General features: G+C 35.9%; 1 protein-coding gene across 3 annotated transcripts; it reads right to left on the bottom strand.

Moving 5' to 3' along the window:
* Positions 1-190: 190 nt before the first annotated feature.
* LOC109038856 (xanthine dehydrogenase) lies at positions 191-21568 on the bottom strand. Of its 3 annotated transcripts, none has more exons than XM_072301887.1 (26): positions 21297-21567; positions 20371-20531; positions 19262-19431; positions 18094-18254; positions 17406-17568; positions 16580-16826; positions 15621-15844; positions 14966-15068; positions 14146-14273; positions 13437-13562; positions 12638-12805; positions 11742-11907; positions 10949-11064; positions 10373-10471; positions 9488-9698; positions 8856-9036; positions 7733-7916; positions 6725-6920; positions 5884-6077; positions 4730-5017; positions 3877-4010; positions 3244-3361; positions 2372-2533; positions 2109-2214; positions 1398-1508; positions 191-824 (listed from the first exon to the last, which is right to left on the bottom strand). In XM_072301887.1, exons 2-26 carry the CDS (start codon positions 20450-20452, stop codon positions 754-756), a joined length of 3909 nt encoding a protein of 1302 aa, XP_072157988.1. In that variant the 5' UTR covers positions 20453-20531; positions 21297-21567; the 3' UTR covers positions 191-753. The 3 variants fall into 3 exon arrangements, 2 of the variants coding, with proteins under 2 accessions (XP_072157988.1, XP_072157983.1); XM_072301882.1 differs by having other exon boundaries at positions 192-824; positions 21302-21567; XR_011900104.1 differs by lacking the exons at positions 191-824; positions 1398-1508; positions 2109-2214; positions 3877-4010 and having other exon boundaries at positions 2393-2533; positions 21302-21568.
* Positions 21569-23949: the final 2381 nt, after the last annotated feature.

Raw genomic sequence — 23949 nt, 5'->3', positions numbered from 1 at the left:
GTTGTGTGACTTCACGCACTCAACAAACCTGAACTTAAGGGTTAGATGAATTTAAGAGGGCAAAAATAACGACAATCAAACACTGTAGAAAGTGTGTTTTTTGAAAAAGTACCGTACCTGAATGATATCAAACATGATTGACTCAATGAAATTATAAAATATTTGAGAGAATAGGTACTAATTGCATGCTGATCGAACATTTAAAGAACCACGATGACTTTTTGGTGGTCAAAAGATATCGAAGAGGCTGCTCTTGTTCCACCAAAGAATCCAAGATATAAAGACAAAATAAAATTCCAACTTTGTGGTTATTATCAAGTTAATTTTAAATTTGCAATTTGGTGTCTTTCGACATAATTTCTATGCTTATATCAATACATTTAGTATGTTTTTTGTTACATATTAAAGGTTGTTTGATTTTATTTTCAAAAGCCTGAGCTTCAACATGTTCACAATGAAGGAAATTCCCTCACTTCACACAGGAATTAACTCACTTCAAGTGTAATCTGAACCACCAATATTATTGACAAAAGGGAAAGAGCATTTATGGGGCAGCATTAGAACAAAATAATGCGGTTGAACATCATGAATTTTTAGCCCGTAAAATTTTTAAATACAAAAGGTGACTCTTTTAGAGGAGTGAATTTATATCTTGCGGGAGGTTTTAAGTAAAATGGTTATTAGATTAATTCAAGTTTGATTCCACTGCCCCCAAGTGGTAGTTGGTAGTGGTAACCTCTGCTGGACAAGAGACTATCCCAGTTTGTACTCCTGGGTTCCTGTAAAAGCTGCCAGGAAAACTTTTTCGGGCGAAAATGGAACACCTGGAAGTAAACGAAACTCAGTTGGACGGGATTTTCACAGAATTTCGAAAAAGAAACCTTGCCCTGGACAAGTGCCCACAATTCAACATCCAACAAGATGCTAATATCACAGGCCTGTCAAATGAAAAATTGTAGTATGCATTCATTCTATAAGGCCTTGTAAGTCGGGTCCAATAAATTGGTAAATAGATCCCCCCCTCCCTGGCACCCCTGATTACTGACCAGGCAAAAGCACCTTGAAGAACATCCATCATCAAGAGTCACACTGATCTCTTTCTCAAACACCAAAGAAACGGTTACTATTAATCACTTGGCAGACAACGTCTTACAAAATGAATTTCAAATGCAATCTGAGAATAACACGGCTTCGGTTTTTCATTGGAATCAAAAATTAATAAGGACACATCCTACAATCCAAATAAAATTTTCACAGACCATTCAAAATTTTAGTACTTGGCAACTTTAAGACTGAAGACACAACCAAAATCATCTTGACATCAACATGCTAAAATAATAAAATTATTGAAGAGGAAACGACACAAGGTCAAAAAAGTTGTAAAGTAACACACTTACTTATATCACACCAATCGTCTGGTTTACCAGCATCGCAGCGAGACGCATTAATTGCTTGACGAAGAGCAAACATTACTCCACAGCTCATGCACAGAGGTGGCTCACCAGTAGCTAAAATGGAATAAAATAATTGTAAGAATCTTAGAAGAAAATTGCTTTTAATTTTCTTGACATTAATTATCACAAAGCCTTCGTGAATATAAAAATATTTGAAGTACACATTAAAAGAACTCCTGAGCAATAGAAGTTTTGTCCATTTTATTTACTGCATGGTCTTGAATTCAATATGCACCGAATCCTCAGAATGAAAGGGTAAAATTCAACTCACAGACATTTTCAGTGAGATCAAGAAGGTCAAGTAGCAACCTGGATTCGTTGACTTTGATAATTTGTGTTAAAAGAAAAGAAAGAAAGAGAACAAAAGAAATTTGTGTGGAAAGAAAAGAGATTCAGATGGGTGTTAGCACTCAGAAGCGCCGTAAATGTGGCAGCTACAAAAATAATCTGGAAATTCAAAAATCTAGACTCACAAAACAAATTGAACTAATAAGAAAATACATACTAATACTTATGATTGAATTTTGTGAGTTTAAGTTTTTTATTTTCCGATTCTATTTACTTTCTCATTCATCCAGCTCACAGACCACTGTCGGCATGCACCTCCTTTTATTTTTCTAATCAAATAATTTCCCTACACAAAAAATTACCCACCTTTAGAGCGAAGAAAAAATGGGGAACCATTGGGGTTACTGTAATTTTTCAATATGGTCACGCGGAAGTCACAGGGAATGTCCTTGAATCCAGGGGGTTTATAGTTCTAAAAAATAAAGTTAATACAGTTAAAAAAATATGAAATTATAGCAGAAGCTTTATTTTAATTCATTACAGAGCACAACACTTGGCAAAATGTTTCAGAGACTCGAACAAAATCCGAACATGATATATAAAAAGAAAAAAAGAAACGTAGCTCTTACCCAGGTTCTGTCAGTGAGGACCTTTCCCGTATTACAATCAAAAATGATATCCTCTGTAAGCCAGTAGCCAAGACCTAACACAAAAGCACCCTCTACTTGTCCAACATCTAACTCTGGATTCAGACTGACACCCGCATCCTCGATAATATCTGTGCGCAGAATCTGTAGAACAATATTGATCAACATTTTTTCAGTTTACAGTCAGCTTAAGCAATTATAGTATACATTCTGTTACAGTCTCTGAAAATTCAAATTCACTCAGAATTACACTGATAGAGAAGCATACCCACTAAATTGTGAGGTTGTGAGCAGCGCCATTGGCAGTGAGGTTATGCCATTGAAACCTATGGAAAAGGATCGATAAACAGGGTTTTCACAGCGAACACCTTAGTTATATCAATTCTTTACCATAGGTTTAAATGGCGTAATAATCGATACATTGCAATTCACGCCACGCCACTGGTTGTGAGCCTTTAGGAAGAAAAATTATTACAAACAAGGCCTTCTAACATGGGTAATAAAAGATATAGACTTTAAATGGATATTAGTAAAAAAACGTAGGTGCCAAAGTAGGTAGGTGTTTTTATGGATAAGTTAGATGTAGTTCTTTCCAATCGCAAATTTTAGTCTAATTATTCCCTTCCAGTGTTGAAATATGAAAAATTTAAAAAAAAGTAAATGGTGAAAAATCCTACACAGACTGCTGAAAAAGGAAATCAAGGGAGAAAAGGAAAGGAAGACATACAAGAAAATACTGTCATTTTAATTCCTGTAATAACCATTTATGTGATATTTTGTACTTTTGTTATTGTTCATTAAGATGAACAGAAAGCTTAATTGATTTTTTAAAAGAAAAAAACCATGGCACTTACGAGGTATTTCCCAGTCAGGATGTCTACCTCAACTTCTGTGACACAGGCTCCAAAAATGTTATACGTCTTAGTATTATACCTCATATCGTTCTTTTCACCAATATCTTTAATTGTGTACCTGAAAGCACATTTTATGAGAAAGAACATGAATATATGTTATTAACTTTCTAATAAGAACAGATCTTCATGCACAGGGTGATTCTCAAGTCAAGCACCACCCCTGTAAGTTTTGAAAGAATTTATCCGGTGACTTGATATTTTTAAAAAGCTCCAAGGTAGAAATAAAGTACTTTTGGGTCCTTTTGGATTTTCTGGGATGCTAAGCTGGGCTCATTGACGAGTGTGATCTACTGATGAGGTTTAAAAAGACCCAAATCGATATGGGTCACTTGTCATGATCCACCCTTACTTAATAATCCAAAGCATCTGCTTGAGCTGAACTCTCTCCCTCCTCAGTCTTGCGTAGGCACTCATAGGAGTTCTAATTTTTTAATCTACTGAATGAAAATTTTTGGAATTTTTTCGTCTTGTTTTCCTGCAAGATGGTGTGGATTCAGTGCTATTCAACCATCCTGAATAATGCGCTACTTAAAACCTACTCAACCAAAAAAATTTAAATTTTAAGCAACGTACATATGGATTGCACAGAGATCAATATTTTCAACTGCAGCTGCTGCAATAACTTCCTGCCATTTAGCATCTGGGCTAAGTTTTGCTTTGATGGGAGATAGCCTCTCCAACAGAATATCACAGCATATTATCACACCCTGAAATAAACCAGGAGGCAAATTCAACATGTTTGAAACAGTAAAGAGGTAATACTACCCTTTTGAACACCTTTTCTCTCTCTGCAACTACACACAAAGGAAAGGAAACTGAACTGAACTTCAGCTTCTTACCATCGAACTATGGTACTCCCAAAAATTGTTGACCATCCTCAAAAAGATCTTACACAGGGATTTAGAACCATGCACATTTTGTTGGTTTTTGATATGACACGATATTTTATACAACCCTCAGAGAATGATAAGCTGAAAAATTAGACATTTTTTTAGCCATGGTGGATTTTTTCAACCCGAGAATGTACAGGTCAATTTGAAAGCACTTCCTTTTCGTGCTTTGAATATAACTTTAGCTGAGGACATTTGCTGCGATGTTTATTGCTTCACCTACAAATTCTGCCGAAACTGCCAAATGGAACTGAAATTGGTGTATTCAGAAATATCGGTCCTTTACTTTTATTAATGTTCGCTACAGGTGTTAAAATTGAGTTCAGATTATGAAATATGCTAAACTTGCAGCATCATTTCAAATGGAATTTTCGTTTGCCCTGCAAGGATTCTTTCGTTCATTTACTCATACAGAAATATAGAGCATCAGAAGGACTTCACCTCTCCTCCATGCTTTCAGCTGCCTTTGTTCTGCCTTCTGTTCCCAATTGAGAAGAACGTAAAAAATTACATGGTTAAATGTAGTTAGTTCTCACCTGACATACGGAATCACTAGTCATGCTATTGACGGAGCCAAAATCGTTTGGAGCAGTTAGGACATTTGACGGCTTGATTTTCACCATTTCAACGTCTATTTCAAATTTATAAGCACATACTTGAGCAGCTTTCGTGTTGATACCTTGACCCATTTCAATACCTCCATGCGTAATTGAGACCGACCCATCAGACTGGTAAATTGACACCAGAACGTGAAAGTTGCCGAATAGACCCAACGCAAATCGCATTGGTGTGAGGCTAATCCCCTGTTTTCTCCACCTGTTCTCCTGCAAAAGTAGGTCAGTATTACGAGCAGTTGGCATAAGAAACACGAGTAAATATGACAGAAATATACTGATTTTGCAGATGAGCATGGAATTCAGTGTAAATGTTATAAAAATGAAATTTTCATCACATAGGGAAAAAGCTCTTTTAAGTAAAGTTTTTAGAACAGTTCATGTTTGTGATTAATGGAGGACATTAAGCCGCTTTGAAAACCAACTATTTCATTAGTAAAATATCTATGCAGAACTGCACCTGAAAAAGTTCAAAACGACGTAGATTAGTACTCAATTGCGCGTACACTGTCAATATTTACAATTTATGCTCATAATGAGTATTAATTTACGTCGTTCTGTAGCTACTTCATGCCCCATACATGGTAGATTAGAATAGTTTACACAGCTTCTTTCCGAAAAGTACGTTTTTCAAACTGCTGATTCCAAACTGTCATCATCGTGGTTTGGTTTGAGATTTTTGGGAATCAGCCTCAAAAAAATGTTTTTAGAACACTCCTTTGAGTTTCAGTATCACTATGACTCAATTTTGATCTTTTGCCGACTATGTCCCTTTTCCTGTGGACAGTCATACACCGACGGTGCAACTGCAAAAATGCATGTCTTTGCTACAGTGTTTCGAAATCTCCGCACCTATTTTATTTTCAAAAAGGAGACCAAACCGACATCATGACTTGAAGTTTTCACAGAAAATTTTTTAAAAGGAGAGGAAAAATCATTGAAATTTTCAATAAATGGCGTCCAGAAGTTTTCCATGGCGAAAATAAAGTATGACAGGAAGCCTGCAATGCTGCAAACCGAGACATGCATTTCTACAGTTTCACCATTAATATGTATTCATTATCAATTTCAGTTACCCCATTGAATTTCTGGATTTTTTTCTTCCTGTTATCAAAGTCAGAGCTCTCTTTGAGCTGATCAATTATTGTTCCTAGATGTTCCTTACTGTCATCAGCAAAATTTTTTGCACGGACTACCAGAGGATCTTTCTTTAGCTCCGTTGCAATATGTTCAAAGACGTGTTCAATTGTTGCGATGCCTTCACAAGCTCCTATCGTATAATCAAAACAAAAAACATTAGAACCAGAGTTTTGAGGTAAGATTAAATAAATTTGATATTCAAGTGAATAAAGGTGCCTCACTTGTTGGTTAGACTGTAAATTTTTCTCAAGGAAAAAATTATCTAACATTTTGAATATAAACATTTTTCAAACAAAGACCAAGTTCTAGAAATAACTAAAAAGAATTTACTTAAAAAATTGCTGAATTTTGTGTTGGATTTTCAGTTTTTTTTGCTTTCTTTGGGTAAAAATAAAATTTTACAATATTTCCCACTGTTGGAAAAAGGACCTTAGTCGTAAAAAACCGATAATGTGTCATTGGCAGCACTGATTAGATAAAAGCATTGTAAACTTGCATGAGAAATGCTCAAAAATCGGAGTTAGGGTATTTTTTTAGGGATTTGAAAATTTTTCTTGGTTCTAAATTGAAACTGTTTTACCCAATTTAACGAAAATTGCATTCATGGATAGTTGGCCTTCATCTATTGAGACCCTCTTCCTGTGGATGGTAAGCAATTAAGTTATGTTTATGCAAAAATACATACATTTTACGAGTTTAAAAGTTTAAGGAGCCAGATCTCCTGAAGCTTTGACAAATTTTTTGGCCTTTTGAACTTTAAAATAAAAATTAATACACCTGGAGCCCTGCAGTAGGTGTTACTGCTCTTGTCTGTCCGTACAGCATAAGCATCAACTTTCCATGTACTGGAATCGTAGCAATTCACCACATTTTGCAATGTCAGCGGGATGGTGTTATCATTGAAGGACGAGCCTAAATCTTGATGGATGTTCATATCCAAGTACTGAACCTTACCCTCATCATCTACTGATACCTGAATTTAAAACAACAAAGAAATAATAGTTATAATAATGGTTGGCCAGCCAACTATAGAAAAAACTGTGTTCCAAGCTTTCTATTTCTGACATGACTTGTGAGATCAGAGCAAATTTTAGATTACATTGAGTGAGGGACCTGACAGCGACTGTCGCTAAATCCTCAAGATTGCTGCTTATGGGAAGAAGTGTGGTATCCGTGGTCGAAATTGAGAGATGTCGTGTGCAACATAATATTGAGGGCACTTAAAACGTTTATCAAGGTGATGTCAGAGTATGCATAATGTTTCTTTGTTCCTCAGCGTGTCCTCTCAAGTTTTTCGTCCTAACTTTAACTGTGCTGCAGTGTGTTTCATTACATTTTAGTGCACGGATTTATTTTTTAACCCAAAACATTTTCACAAAATTAATTTTTTTTTTTTATTTTTTTATTCAATGACGATTGACAATGATTTTTTTTGTTCATTCACCAGGACGCTCAAATTTTTTTGCGATACATTTGAGTATTATGCGACATTTACTTATGGTTCCAAATTGTTCCGATTAGAACCTAAATTTTTAATCATTAGAATTGCTCCATTTGTCGTCCATGGGCTTCACAATGGATATGATATGGATGGTATATGCAGGTCTATTGGACAATGGACCTTAGAATATTTTATTAAACTTGCAACGATTGTATCAGGCACCACTAAGCTTGCCCTCTGTTGCCTTCATATTCATGACAAAAAGCTTAGATGTTTGAGAGATTGCTCCACAATAATGCTCATAATTTGACAGAGCACCTTGTGTTGGAGTCATTTAATTTTACCTCATAAGTGGACAAACAACAAGTGCGTTTGCCGATAGCTTGCATGTTACTCTCAATAGATAGCACAATTCGGACAGGTTTCCTTAAAATAAAAGCAGCCAATGCGCAAGGGATTGCAATCTGGGGCATCCTCGACAGTTTGCCGCCGTAACCTCCTCCCACTCGCCTATTTTGAACGTTGATGCTGAAAAGTAATAAAAAAAGAAATACAACTGGAGAAAGAATAAAAGAGGGAGAGGGGTTGAAAAACAACAACAAGGGTGAGACATAGCGATCACAAAAGTTTCATAACCTACTATTTTTTATTTCCTCTTCAAATTGACAAATTTTAAAGAGATGAACTTACATTAATTTGAAAGTTTGCAGATTACAGTAAACACTATTGAATTTTAAAGTCAGATAAAATTCTTCGGAGATTTATCAAGATCATCTGTAATGATATGCTAAGAAAATGGTACAAAAACTCCATGTTAAACGGTTGAAACCATCTGCAAAACTTCTCTTTACTGGTGTTAACAGCTGCTTCAAAAACAAACCCCTTGAAATAAACTGGAGATTTTCAAACTTGAAACATCTGTGACGAAGATGGTTTTAACATTGAGGTAAAGCTGCTTTAAAAATTTGACGATCATGGCTTCTTACATTTAAATAAAAAATACATCATAGTCTTGGCTGATAATTGATTTGATATGGGATATCACTGTGGTGATAATAAGTACTACATTATGCAGCTCCACATTTTACTACTTGTCCTGAAATTTTGTTCAGTTTTATATCGGAGAAGAAATAAAAATTTGATTCAATTAAAAAAAAAAAATGGTGAGCAAGAAAAGAAAAAGGAAAACTAGGTTTTCGACACAATTAGCACAAATTAGCGAAAGGGAAAAGGCCAAAAATACCTGGATGGTATCGTTTGCACCCTACTATTACTCATATATGTCTGCAGCCATCCTCTTGGTTAAAAGAAATTTTTGAGATGGTGATAAGGCCGTCCACGGTTTTAATATTTCACCATTGCGATTTTTAAGGGTTCCTGTGGGCCTCCAGCCTAACTTCCATCAACAGAGGCAGCAATCTCATTTGGTGCAAAAGCAGTAGTTTGTAAAATCCAGGAGATACTCACCAATTTTCTGGAAGTTTCAGGGCCAAGGATATGGCTCTTTGTGCCGTTGAGAGATACTGTGAGGATGGATAAAGATCAATGCCCTCGTCTGTCGGGACTGCGAGGCAGGTTTGCGTCTCCATATGGAAGTGGTACTGTTCTCTGCATTCAAATGATCCTTTAATTACATGCTTTCCACTTCCTATAAACATACACGGAAGTAAAGAATTGAGAAAAATTATGAAAGCGCAGTAAAATTGAAGAAACTAAGTGCCCTGCTATTAAAACAGAAATGATGAATCGATAAAATAAAGATTACATCTTACAGGGATGCATAAAGTTCCAAGCCTTCCCTTAAATTCAATCAAACTTCCCCCATTTTCAACACAAATTCATGGTCGCTACCTCTGAAGACAAAAAAGAAAACCTCTTATCCAGAAAATCGTAGGTACTTAATGATCCAATTATGATGACTTTATATTCAAACATTGATTATTGCTGTTTAAATTTTTGCTTCGGAGGTTTTTTGAGTAAAATGCACTCCTACTCTTTTTTTGCTGCAGTGGCGTTTTTTTTCCACTGAAGGTAACAAATGGCAATTTTGTGCCTGGTCAAACAGACACTGGACAAAATTAAGAATTTTGACTTCGTACCTTTCTTAGCTTTCCTCTCTATAGATTGAGTGAATCTGACTCGGGATTGATCTCCAGAGTCTAAAACTTCTTGAGGTGTCAACAATGGTTTTTTCAAGTTAGTAACATTTACTCTCACCATTCCGGCTGCCTTATTTGCCAAGAGTTGGGTTTCGGCAACCATTATGCCCACTGGCTGGCCCGAAAATATTACATACTTGTCAGCAAACACCTGGGTGAAAAAGGCGTCAGGAAAGATTGGTCAGAACAGAAATAATAATGAAAAGAGTAAAATACAAATAGGTAGACGGATATTTGAGGGGGAAAAAAATTGCACATTAGCCAAAAGAGATTTTCGATTTCTGAGAACCGCTATTATTGCTGCAATGACCACCACTGCGTTGCAAAATAAAGAAAAATGCAAATCTGTGCAGAATATTACTTTATGCTGTTACGCAAAAAAATTTTCCCTGCTATTAAACAGCCACATGGACATTTCTTTAATAGATTTCCTAGTATCAATTCAAAGAGAGGACAAGCAAAACAACTTATGTCAAAGGGTTTGAAGGGTGTGTCACCCTTGTAATACCAGAGAAAAGTGATTTGTCTGAGAAAAATGGCACTTTACAAAATAGGCAGCCCCCTTACCTCCACCTACTCCTTCCAAATTAAAGAAACCATTAAGTGCATCTACAAAAAATGTGGTCTGTTGGCGGAGAAATCAAAGAAATAGTCAGAGGATACATAATACAACAATGATTTAGTTGTGTCTAATGCAGACCATTGCGCAATTTATATCATTGTTGCATTCTTAATTTGTTGAGGGAGCTTCAGCTCATTCAGGCCAGTTTTTTTTTTTATTGAGAGGAAAAATGCTAGAATAAAAAATAAGTTTTCATATCTTACTGGTTCCGTATCAGGGGAAAATATTTCCCCAGGAGGCGTGAAAATGTTGATACCTGGAATGTTCTTGGCAGAAAAGAAAGACTTCACTCCATTGAGTTTCTGTAATAATTAAAAAATTAGTTTTCTTACAATCATAATCAAGCAATTGGGCAATATGAATCACCAATAATAATTTATTATTGTTTCCTTCCACCAGTTTTACAATCCTAAAGGCAACTGAAAAAGGAAAGGCAAATTAAGTCTTGTCGGTTGCAAAAACTTTCTTTCTGTGATTCTTAATTTTATACAATCATTACACTGTATTCTATCTCATAGATTATTTGAATGTCCTCATACTCTGATAATTAAAATTTGCCTGTGAAGTTTTAGTTCCAGACATGCAAACGTCTCCAGTAATTGATTTTATTATTTACATTTATACTTCTGAAGTTCTCGTTTGTTGTATCAGCTCAACTTGGCCCTATCACTGTTATTGGCCTTTTCTCTCACCCCATTCCAGATTATAAAAAAGCGCACTTTGGAAAAGCTTGCTTAGAATGATTCAATGATTCATTCTTGGAGAGAAAGTATACTAACCATCGCAACGCTTGTGTCAATGGAATCCAGCGTCCCTGGTCCAGCTGGTGCTAAAACTAGTGCACCGAACAGTTCACCTGGTAATGAGGGAATGTCATTTGTGTACTCAGCTTCACCTGTCCAACAGTCAACCACAAACTGACTTTTTTTTTTTGAGGGAATTTAAAAAAAGTAATCTCCAATCCGTCCCTTCAATTCAAAAGCTTTCCCTTTGTATTCACATCACAATGCATTTAAAAAAGAAAATTTATCTCTCACAGATAAAAATTTAACCCTACACTGGGTGTGCTGTGGCAGTATTAAATGTTTTTGATTACTCTGTAAAAGCCAACGTACTTAAGTATCATCTGTTCGCAAGGCCTTTAACTAATCACTTTCGAGCGGGAGATCACTTTGAAGCACAAGACAGAGAGAGATTTGAATCACACAAGCTAGGAACTTAAACTGCTGGGTTTGAAAACATCTAAAAACCAAAAACCTTGGGTGTCAGGATCTGTGGTGTAATGGACCACAAAAACGGAACAAGGTAAAAAAATAAATGCTTCATTACTTAGTGCATATGAAATACCGTGAGCAAGTTGAATATCTTCAAATTCCAAGAAAATAGGAATGTCTACTTGAGTCAAATCAGTTGTAAAGCTCATTTCAGTACGTTTTATGACTGAAGAATTTTTTGAGTGTGCTACATTTTTAACAGACAAATTTATAGGTAAGTTCTGCATATTTTCAAAAGGGAGTAAAATCTTGACAAGATAAACAGTTATTAGCAAATTCTCATCAGAACACTGAATACCTGAACATTGTGAATATGCTTCCAATTTGGGGATAGCTTTGTTTACTGGCCAAAGCTTACGGTCAGAAGTAAAACTCTGCTTTCCAGAGGAGAGAGGCCTCTGTAAAGTTTCACCACCACTACGATATTTTTCTTGGATAGATCCTGGTTTCAGACTCAAAATGAACTGAAAAAAAAGAAAGCAACTTTAATACTCCATAGGAAATTGATAAAATAATTTTGAAATTCGTAAAGAAACCCAATTTTTCAGACAATCTGCTTTTGTAGATCCTGACATATTAAGAACAACTGCTTCCAAAACTTGCATAGAGATCTGAACCAATGACAAGTGACCTCTGCAAATTATGTCTGTTCAAAGTTTGTCTTGATAAACAAGTGCGGGACCTTTTGGTTCGGGCTCAAGATTCAAATCGCACATCACAACAAAAATTTTGATCAAACACCAGTACCAATCTCCTTCGTTACACAACGCTATTTGTTACAGCCTTACAACCTCTTCTTCTCACAGCATTGAATACCCATTCATTTTCTCATTTGACTTCCATTTCATTGAGTCATTACCTTACTAGGTTTGACTACGTATCTTAAAATTTCTCTCTCCTCTGTGACTGTGCGGCCATTAGTCAGCAAAATAAAAATGTACCCATGGCCTCATTCAACCCTCCTAATGCCCCATCCTCACTCTAGTATAACCTCCTTTTAATTTCATGTTCATAAAATAATGGATTTTATTTTTTTACAATGACTCTTGCCTTAGAGAATATATGACCATTGGAGTAACAAATGTAACAAAAGTAACAAACACCAGAGTAACAAATTTAGGGGTACAGACAGAAAAAAGGCTCACTGGCACTGAAAAAGAAAATTGCAAAGAAAAATCGAACAACATGATCTACCTTGTAGAATAGAGACTGAGCCAATCTTTTGCGATATATGGGGGAAGCATCAGGTGGAGAAAAATTTGGGTTTAATTCATAATCTAGTTTATCAAGAGCTCCTTGCACTACCTGAGAGTCTGACAAGCTTTTTCCAACCAAATAGTTCTGCGTCTGCTCTGCATGTACCTGGAAGTAATGGTTGAGAAATGAATATGTGTAGATTTTTACAGCGTTGGTGTTATTTATTTCAAATAATAACATATATATCGAATAATAATAATACATTTTCGAAGATTTGCTTCAATCAGCCACGATAAATTTCATTATAGCTCATTTAAATTGTAATGCCTCTCTCCCCCAATAAAACTGAAACTTTGGGGATTAGATAGTAAATCCACAGGTAATGCGGAAATGATTCTTCCGTGGTGTTAAGATAGAATCAATGTCCTGAAATCAAATATTGCCATACAGTGCAATTGATGTATAACATATTTTGATTAAAACTGTGCAATTACTTTGGCATCAAAATTGCAATTCACTAAAATACAAGCAATAAGACTTGGTTTTATTGTCATTTAGTTGCAATAAAATCTCGGATAATTATTCATATTTAGTGATCTTGAAAATTTCATTGCCAGTAAAACCACAATTTTATTTCAGTGAATCCCGATTTTTCTTATGACAAAAGCTACTTGGGTGTATAGGAATCCTCAAACAAGTTAAAAATTTTAGAACTGGACTGCTCAACAATTATCAGACGCAGTGAACATACAGCAGTGAATTGATAAGCTTTGGACAAAAAAGAATAAAAACTCACAAAATTTGGCGTGATGCCGCCAAATACAATTGTGGCTTCACCAACAGTCAGAGCATCCTTGTTACATAGCTTGATTTTGAAACCGGCGTTGACAATTGCTTTTGCGTTCTGGGCACAAGGCATAATCTGGAAAGTGTTCAACAGCACAACTAGAGTTGAAATAAGTACAGGATGGGAGAGCATTAATGATTACTGACTGATTTATTTAAGAAAAAAATTTCAGCATTTGGATTTTTAACCAGTGCATGGTAGAAGAACACCAAGAGGGTCGGAGACCATTTTATAAGCCTTGCAATACCAGATGAGACTCATTGCCTGTAAAATAACAAAGAACAGCTAGGCGGTATGGTAGGAAAATTTTAATACATCAATTGAGTTGTGTGAGCATAAAAAACCATAAACTAAGAAGCCACATTCTTGGTGAGGCAGTGAGGCAACGCCTACTTCTACCAATATTAGTAAAGTACTGCCTGTTCACACACGAAGAAAAAGCTACTCTGATTCAAACACAGCCTCAATCATCTTACTTCTACAAAATAGTGAAGATATTAGTTTTCTGAAATTTTGAGGGGATGAAAATTCTTGAAAACTCATATAAGATGAAGAATTGTTTCCTTGACTTTAAAAACAGGCAAACAGAGGAAGAATAAGGTGAAAACTCTGTACTTTCAATAATTTAAAAGGAGGACAAAACTAAGATTATACTGACCTTGTAAGTTTTTATAATATATGAATCATCTAAAGCAGGTAAAATGAAGCATGTAATCAGCTTCTTCCGTAAACTTGTTGCGATGAGCTCCTCGACAAATTTTGTATCAGAGGTTCCCATGGGAGTTTCTGTGAAATACATAAAACCATCTATCAATACTCGGAACGTAAGAGATGACAAACAGTAACATGGAAGGGAAAACACTCAGCTCTTCAGTGAGTTGAAGGCCTGAAAATTTTTATACTTTCATTTCATCCCTTACTCTTTCAACCTCTTCATCAAACAAGAGTATTTCTCTCCGGAAAAATAACAAAAAAAAAGAAAATTATTTGGAGGAGACCAATTTTACCTAAAAGGGAAGATAGTGCGAACATTCCTTTTTAATCATTTTTATTAGAGGTATAACCACTGGTAAGATTTAGAGACCAAATTACATTAAAATTAGGTTTCTACAAAGCTGCTGAAAGAAGTAATGCTCACTTCTGTGAATGCTGAGTAACATAGAGAATCAGTCAAAGTAGGCAGCTAATGGACAAGTGCTGCTCATACCATACGTCTACTTTGATACTAACCTAACAGGCTCAAACCTTCTCTTTTGCCCGCAGAATCAGCGTCTCACAAGTTATACTTTTTCTAAGAAGTAACATAGTTCTTAATTCATTAAGGTTTAATTTCCTCCGCCTAGAGGAGGAGAACCTAACAGATGAACAGATCATTTAGTTGAGATGCCATTTAGAAAAATTTTGATCAGAGTCAGCGCTACTAAGAAAAGAAAAAGTTTTTTTTCATAGCAGTTGAAAAGCTGTGCAATATTTCTTACCCTCGACATAAAGAGCCCTAACCAAGACAAACAGCAGATAAATGTCGGATGGAAATTCAGGATGTTGGTTCTTGAGGCTCAGGTTACCAGCTAAAGTTCCTACCTGGAGGAGCAAAAAAAAATGTCCACTTTCATTGAACCCCTAAAAGGAAGTTATAGCTGAGTCATCCTGCTCGCCACTCCTTTCTCTGTCATTCCTCATTGTAGGATAAAAATACAAATAGCTACTTAATATAATAACAACAAATTTTACCAGTAAATGCTGGATTTATTGACCTCAAGGTAAAAAAAAGAGAGAACTCAGATTGGTAGTTGGAGGGTAAATGTGAACTTGAACCACATATTAGTGCAGTAAAGAGTAAAGTAAAGCAATATTTTAACATCTTAAATGATCTCTGCATGAAAAATATTCTACAGGTGATAGGGACCAAAATAAAAGTACTGTAAACTGTACTTGCTCCCTGTGTTTTTTTTCAAGTAACTAAACTAAATTTTTCATTTTTTCTGTAACTTGTGGATAAATAATAAAGTTACTTTAAAACACACATAATATTTTTACGGACAGTCAAGTCCCTACTATCTGGAATTCTTCAAGTTTACTCTTTCCAATCATGGAGAAAAAATTGGGCATAAAAATGTAAGTCAAAGTACTTACATTTCTGATAGGAACATTTGCTACCAAATCGATGTGGTCAGCAAACACTTTTAAGTAGCTAAATCTGGGATATTTCTGAGAAATTCTCTCAAAAATGTTCATTGTTTTCGTCAAAGTAATATTAGCACCAAGAATGAGGGCATTGTCCTGGAGGATCCAGTCAGACAGCTCGGCCACACTGTTGATGTCAATGTAGTAATCAAAATCCCCAGTCCGATAAGCTCCTAAATGACACAATAGAATAAAGCCATAAAAGATGAATATGTACTTTCAAATTGGAAATATTTTTTTAAAAAATTCTTAGACCCATGCAAGGAGGATCCCATCTTCCGCTCCAAGTTTCATTATGTAAAGTAGACCTACGGAAAAGCTCCGCAAAAAAATAAGCAACACTGACATTACACGTACTTTGGACATGTTTTCCAAGAAACTATTTCAAAATTTAATTTTCTCATCAAACAGTGATCCTAATAAAATTTCAAGTGCACGGATGAGTTTAATACGACGTGGAGTTGGTATAATTTAAGTCCAGTAAAATATTTTATAACAATTTAAAAGTTATTTCCGTTTTTTGTCATCACGGACATTACAAAATTCAAAAACATTTTTCCACAAACATATTGTTTTTAATCAAAGATAATAATTTCCAAAAGTCCATCTTGGTTTTGGACCTTAAGTCTGATACATACAACAAAAAGGGGCTAGTTTATTTTATTGTAATAACATAGGTTTTCCACAAAACAAATGAATTTCCGTGTATCAGATAGATAGGCAATCGGCAATTCAAGGAAAAATTGCAACTTATTTTGATTCTCTTGCAATTTTTTTATAATATGGGCCCCTTCAATTAGTCAATGGGCAACGCATACAACACCCTGGTATGGTCGTGATATTTTTACCATGTAGGTAATTGCAATTAGGTACTAAGCTGTGCCACTTAGAGATTAGGTATTTCTTACCCCGAGCTGTGTTGCCTGCGACCAATTGGTATGACTGGAAATCATCGATCATATCAAATATCTCAAAGATCTGCTTCTTGTCATCCACTTTGTACCATTTGACATCGTTTGAAAGCATGAGTGACAAGTTTTCTATATACAAGAGGTCAAAATCATCTTCAATGGACTCCTCTGGGAGGCAACGGTTTTTGTTGCTACAGGCCTGTGAGCAAATTTCTTCAGTTTTCAGGCAAAGTTTTGGAAAATCCTGTAAATGAGAGGTAAAACGATTGTATGATAAGGGGCAAGATGAAGTAAAGAAGATACAGAAAAGATAAAGATATTGCTGGTTAAAAGAATGATATTAATTAGTAATGATCTCCTTCAGATCAAGGAAAATTTTGGCATTTTTCTCATTCCAGTTTGACTCACCAAGCTTTTACCGTACCGACAATACCTAAAGAAAAATAATCAGAAAATTCCTGGCAATTTCCTTGGTGGAACTATCTGAAGAATTTTATTGTCTTGCAGTGAAATTGTCATTTCTCAGACAAAATAATGTAACTATGATTAAAAAGTGCAGAATTTCCACTCAAAATTTTTATTTTTACTCTCAGACTAATGAACATTTTTTGTTGAAAATTTTTTACTGATGTTTTTGTGAATTATTATCGCACAACGGCAAAATTTTTGCCAAAAATTTAGGTATCATTTTCGTGTGAAAAATGGAGGTATTCAAATAGATTTTGCAACACTGCAGTGTAGACGCTACAGGAGACATATGTTCCTTCGAGCAGAAGACAACGAAATGTTTTGTTAAAAATATGAGATATAGAATTAGAATTACCTCAATGTCACTGCATGAATCTGGATGGTAGACTTTGGGTGCGTCAGTGCAGAGCGACTTGAACGCATCTAGTATGGGACGGTAGCCAGTGCAGCGACAAATGTTGCCGCCAAAAGAGTTTTCTACAGTTTTCATAAAGACATCTTCATTACCTTTAACTAGACTGAATACATCAGAACAAAAACATTATTTTATTTCATAAAATAATACTGATGAGCCGAAAAGATTAAGAAAGACATATCCACCGAACACTGTTCAATACTGCCCATCAATATAATTGGAAAATTATTGGCGAGTACTTTATAGAAAGACTGAAGTATCATAAATAATTTCTCGACGATCAAAGCAAATTTTTCTGCTTTCAATAAGCAGCTTGACTTAACCTTTATTTTCTTTTAAATACGCATTATATTGAACATAACCCTTGGAAGAAACATTTGTATGTTGAAGTATTCTGGTCTTTAATTATGTAAGAATGTTCAGTTACTTCCTCAATTAGCGATTGATGCTATTTTCCAGCATTAAGGATTACTCTTTCTTGACACCTCTATCAAGAAAGAAAAAAGATATGAGTAAAAATTTTAAAAATCAATTATTATGAATAAAAATAATAAAAATAATAACTTTCAGTTCAACCCCTGAAAGATGCGAATTACTCAGATGTTCCAAATATTAAAAAAAAAGTTACCTGTACATATTCATGACCATTCCAGGAGAGCAGAAACCACATTGGGATCCATTAAAACTGGCCAAACGGGATTGAATTTTATTGTAGCCGGTTGCTTTACTACCAATTCCCTCAATTGTTGTAACAGACCACCCATGGCAAGCAAAAATTGGTGTCAAACACTGGAAGAAGAGTAGAAAACAAACTAGTTTTATTCATGAACCTTACAAACTAAATAATACAACATAAGCTACCAAATTGGCAAATCAGATTTTGGGCTTCCTCATTTTTTAAAAATATTGAGGCAGATATGCGGATAACTAACTTCAGAACCACGGTTTTTTTCCCCAATTTTTCAAAATGATCAAATTTTTAATTATTTTCAGAGCAAATCAACATAATGAAATCAAATTTTCTCAAATTTTTTCTTTAGTGTTTCATCGTAATCCCGTAAAAACTTTAAGCCACGAATAAAATTTTCCATGCAAAGTAAAATGAGCACAAATTTTGAAACGATGTAATGAGATGTGCACATGGTTCCCAAACTGAACGATGATGCAATTTCTTACATTATTTCCTGATAAAATGAGCATTTTACAAAATTAGCAACTCCAGTGATTTCAACAAAAAAATATTGACATATCAACAAATACCTACCTACTGAAAAAAGATACGGAATTTGGTGGACTTTAATAGGCAGTTTTAAAATTTCATGATAAATGACATTTGATCCTCATTATTAAACAGAGAATTCAGGTTAGTTTATAACCTTAAAATTAAGGTTTATGATTAGGAGAGGTCAAAATTATATCAAAACGAAAAAAGTAAATGCAACTGTCCAGGGAAAAAGCAGGGACCTAAATCCACAAAAACTCAAAATTGAAGAAATAATAAAAAATTTAAAGATATAAATTGAGGATTAAATCAAGGATGAATAAATTAAGGAGCATAGAGAAATTTTGCCTCTGAGCCACGAGACAGTAAATTCCCTTCACTAAGGACAGTTGCAAATTTTTAAAAAATAGAGAAGAGTAAGAACAGAAAAAGAGAGGGACTATTATTAAACAATATCTTTATATCCAAGAAAAATGAAGCTAATTTGGAGCTGAGGGGAATTTGTAAATTTTTACAGATTAATGCAAAAATTTTTCATTCTTAAAGTGAAAAATATAAAATAAAAGAAGCTCACAGAATTCACGGCAAAAATGTATTCTTTCCCAGTTGCAGCATCTGTCCTTTTTGCAGTTACAATACAAGCACCACAACCTCCCTCCAAACACATGAACTTTGTACCTTTTAGATGTGCTATTGTGCGAATAAATTCATTTAAGGAAGTGTCCACTGAAAGAGAGGAGGAAACTGTCGAAAGAAACCATTACATGTGAAAATCGGAATTGAAGAACAATAAGTTCAAAACTTAAGAAAAATTTTGCTTTTAGAGTTTTGAAAGATCGCATACTGCATCTATGAATCTATTCAGTTGAGTGATTAATAAAATAAATATTTTTTAAAACCTGCATCTACTTTGGGTCAATCATTCAACTAAATAATTTTAGAGAGTTGTTTGAAATTGATAGATATGAAAGAAAAGAAGCGCAGTGCTTGGATAATATTCAATAAATTAAAAAATGTTTAAAATTGTACATTTGCCTGAAAAAATATTGTGACAAAACACTTTCCTTTTTTAATTCAGTACCTAAAAGTTCCCACATTACACTACACAGACATTTCCAATGGAGGACAGTTATATACTTGCTAAAATAAGGAGAAAATGCGGCAGTAGAGCTTTCTCATTTATCTTTATATGTAGGTGGACACTTTAGTAAATAGCTGATAACAAAATGTGAACATAAAACAAATGCCCCGAAATAATTTTAAGAACTGCATCATCACAAACTAATATATTATTTTGTAAAATTATTTGTGAATAAGCCTCAATATAAAGTACCGAAGTAACTTCCTTCAAAGGATTGTTTGACCAATGGGCTCTGAATAAAAAATATAGATGGTATAAGTATCTTAGTTACATTCTTCCCCTACTCTTGTTCTCAATAAATGCATACTCAGTGGCGTAACCTAGGGAGGTTCAGGGGTTCTGAATCCTCCCTCCCTCCCTTTACTGGAAAATGTTCCTGAAAAACGTCATTTTTCACCCCCTCCACCCTCCTACGTCAAAAATTGCGGCTACACTGCCGCAACAACTGCCATGTTCAACAACTGTCCGTCAAAAACTTCATCTACTGCAAAAAAAAAAAATAAATAAAAAATTAAAAAAATAAAAAAAAGTGAACCTCATACCTTTGTAGGAAGTTCCATTGATTGTAAGAGCTACTTCCGATTGCATGGTGGAGACGTTCAAATCTGATCGAATTACGTTCATGTGGAGATGAAGCTGCGAAAAGTCATGGCACCCAGCATTCCAATGTCACTCTGTGCAACGGTCATCCATATTTCCCATACTAAAAGGGACGAATCAGATCGGTAGAAAGTGATTTACATGTGACAAATGCGTTCAGCTTTAGAAAAAGCTCGGGATTTTGGAAATCCGTTAAAGAGTGCATAAGGCTACGAATAAAATATCAATTATTGGAAACCAATTTCCCTCGGACATGTCACCTGGCAATACTGTACAAATACTGTCACACTAAGGAAGAACGTCATAAAGAGCCTCCAGACGTTGCCGAACTTCCTTTGATAAATTACGAATTTTTGGAGGAATTTAGAAGTATTTTTCTTCCGAATTTTCGAGGAATTTTGTTCGTAATTTGACATACCGAAAGTTTCTGAAAATTTCAATGAAAAAAATTCATAACTGTCCTCAAAGATTGGTATTTCTAAGATTAATAAATTCGGCAACATTTGAATGTTTATACAGCGTTTTTCTTTGGCATGAGAGAATATCTTTCAAATCTATCCCTTCCTTTCTCAAAAATAAGGAATATCGTATCCATATCATATGATAAATGCTGACAGCCCGTTCAGGAGCGGTCTGGCCAAGAGTGCTAGATTGCATCAGCACTCCAGAAATTCTGACGGGTGGGGGGCCGACAGCTTTCCTCCTGGGGCCCCCCAAAACTTGGAAAACCCACATAAAGGAGGACTTTGGGTCAGGTAGGGGGGCCCCACCCGAGAGGAGGGGCCCCAAAAACGTATCAGCACCCCGAGAATTTTCGAGTCAGACCGACACTGGCCCGCGGAAGTTAGAGAGATATAACGTGGCGAACCTTACTTTCTGGATAGAGCATGAGCGACAGATGAAACCGTCGTCAAAATCGGCATTCCCCGAAACTTTTAGGTCAGCTTGCAGGCTTTTTGCTTCAGCGGTCCGCCCACAGAAAAGTCACTAGGAAAAAATTAAAGGAAAAAAAACTAAGAAAACAGATCACGTTAAAAAAGTAGAAAACGCTAAAAAAATGAAAAACGTATGCGAATGCGGAAAGAGATGCGCAAAACAGTTCGGTTTCGGTCAAACGAGCATCACGAGCAACAGTGCCGAAATACCTGGGGCTACCAAGTGCCGAAATACCTGGGCGCGGCTGAAAGCTTCGCACCTCCCCTTGCGTTTTCCTCATTCCTTAATGGAGAACTCAGTTGCGGACATGCGGACAGACGCTCGAAAACAAAATAAGGAAAATTGCGATGTAAGGAAAGTGGAGCGGACGACGCATCGTTTTGGACACAAAACTGCCGTCCTAAGGAAAAACGCCGTAAGAGCCTTCAGACGTTGCCTAATTTCTGTAGATAAAATGTGAAACTTCCGGGAAATCTATGAATGTTTTTCCTCCAATTTTTCAGAGAATTTCATTCACAATCAGATCTAACTTTCCTGGATATTTAAAGAGAAAATCTTCATAACTCTCCTTAAAAAATGACGTTTTATCAGAGGAAATTTGACAACTCTCGAAGGTTCATGCGGCGTTTTTCCTTAGCACGGCAGGGAATAACTGGGTGCCCTTACTGGCCACGTGCTATCATGCTGCAAGGACAATGGGTAAGCGTAAGCGGTAAAACTTGAGGTATCTATTTGAGGAAGGAAAAATAGCTGAATGTGAATGGTTGATGAATGGTTGTAGGTATGGACTGAATTTTTGCGTGCACGCGCTATTTTTTCGAGGTCAATGCTTGTGCCTTGAAAAATTATCGAGTTTTTTTCATGTCTACATTCCCAATTTCAATATAATACATGGGGCTTGTACAAAGATATGTCACGCACGGGCATGCAAGGCAATTTGTAAAATTTCACCGAACTTCGGACCTAGAAAGTGCGGTGCAAGCTTAAAGAAAGTGCACATGCTAAAAGTTATTTACCTATTTATTTTTCTTTCATTAAAATTACAAAATATAAGTTTATTTTACGAGTCAAAACCGGGGGAAAATACTTGTGCTCATATTCACGGTCAAAAGCCCCCCCTCCCCGCCTCCTCCCCCAGGTTGAAATCAAAAACCCAAAAAAAAAAGCTCATGAATTTGTATGGGCTGATTGAAACTTAGTACTTATGCCCGTTTGCATAACCACGTAGCTGTTGAAAGAAAGCAATGGCTAATTTTATAAGCAGCTGTCGCACACCAGGTAATTGAAGAGCCTGGGAGGAGGTATTTATCAATTGCTTAGTACAGACTTCTTCGGACAGCAATAGCTAATTTTACGCATGCGTCGATTGTAAGAGAACTCTCAGGCCTGCTTTACTACAACGTTACGCGCGATCGAATCAATGTGCTGAGCACTCGTTCCCGTAGCGGGAATATGTAGCGCGAAAAAAAAAACGCTCGTGCAATGACGGAGCGTCATTTTGAATTCCGCGCGCTATACAGAAACGGGATTTCCCGCCCAGGCTGCGCACCGGACATGCGCGGTGGGCGTGGCGCGAGAATGGATGCTCCGAGGGCAACGACCTCGCATTTCGCCGTATCCAGCGAGGATGAAGCTCCAAGATTTGAAGCGTTTCGAGAACTCACACTATCCGAATTAGGAAATACGGCAAAAAGAATCATTCACGGCACGATGACATAGAGAAGTCCTGTTCTCTCACCTCTCAAGCCATGTGCGGAATGAGGATCTTTCGGTAGGGGATGGGCAGGAAAGGCACCTTGTCAAAGGGAGTCGAGAGGGTACCTACAGAAAGACACCCCACCGAAAGGGATCTACAGGACTCCACCAGCTCTAGAAGGGGGCTCGAAGAGACTTTCTCAGCACCAAAGGGGGTAGAGGGGGCATCTCCAGGAAAATTTTGGAAATAAGGAGTTGTTTCAAAGGCAATTTTGAGCTGTTCTATCAGAAAAGTTGAATAAAAAATAATTTAAAAAATAAAATATATTTCTCGCACTTAATTTGCAAAATCCCACACATTTTCTAGCTGGCGTCAGGTAGGTTTTGGGGGGCATAAAAAGCTTGGAGGACATTGATACTTTTTCCAAAATTTGCTCTTATGAAGATGAAGTGGTTCTTTCAAAACTAGTTAGGATTATGCAATTTGTTTCGACAATTTGGTTCATTTTGGGGCTGTCAAACAAGTTAAAAGAGTTAAAAGTTTACTTGTATACATAGAAAGAGTTGGCACATATCAGCGAGTTTTTGTTCAGAGCATCGACAGACCAAAAGAAATATAAATGCAAAAAAGTACCTATGGTTTTCAGTTTAGAATCTCATTAACTGCAGATCATATCTCTGATACACATGTAGTAAAGTGCCCAGCTTGTTGCAAAATTGAATTAATTCATCATCATATGAAGATTCTCAGATGAAAGTTATTGAGATCTAGCTGACATGAATTTGAAATGTAGCTTTCTCATTTATTTATTTTATTTATTCTTAATCCTCTTTTTCAGAAATTGTATGCCAATATTTCAGGATGTTCGTTAAAATAGGTCAAACTGTGA

Source organism: Bemisia tabaci, chromosome 1 (genome assembly GCF_918797505.1).
Source record: "Bemisia tabaci chromosome 1, PGI_BMITA_v3".
Lineage (NCBI taxonomy): Eukaryota > Metazoa > Arthropoda > Insecta > Hemiptera > Aleyrodidae > Bemisia > Bemisia tabaci.
The sequence above is the reverse complement of the archived record's forward strand: the minus strand, read 5'-3'. Positions and strand labels throughout refer to the sequence as shown.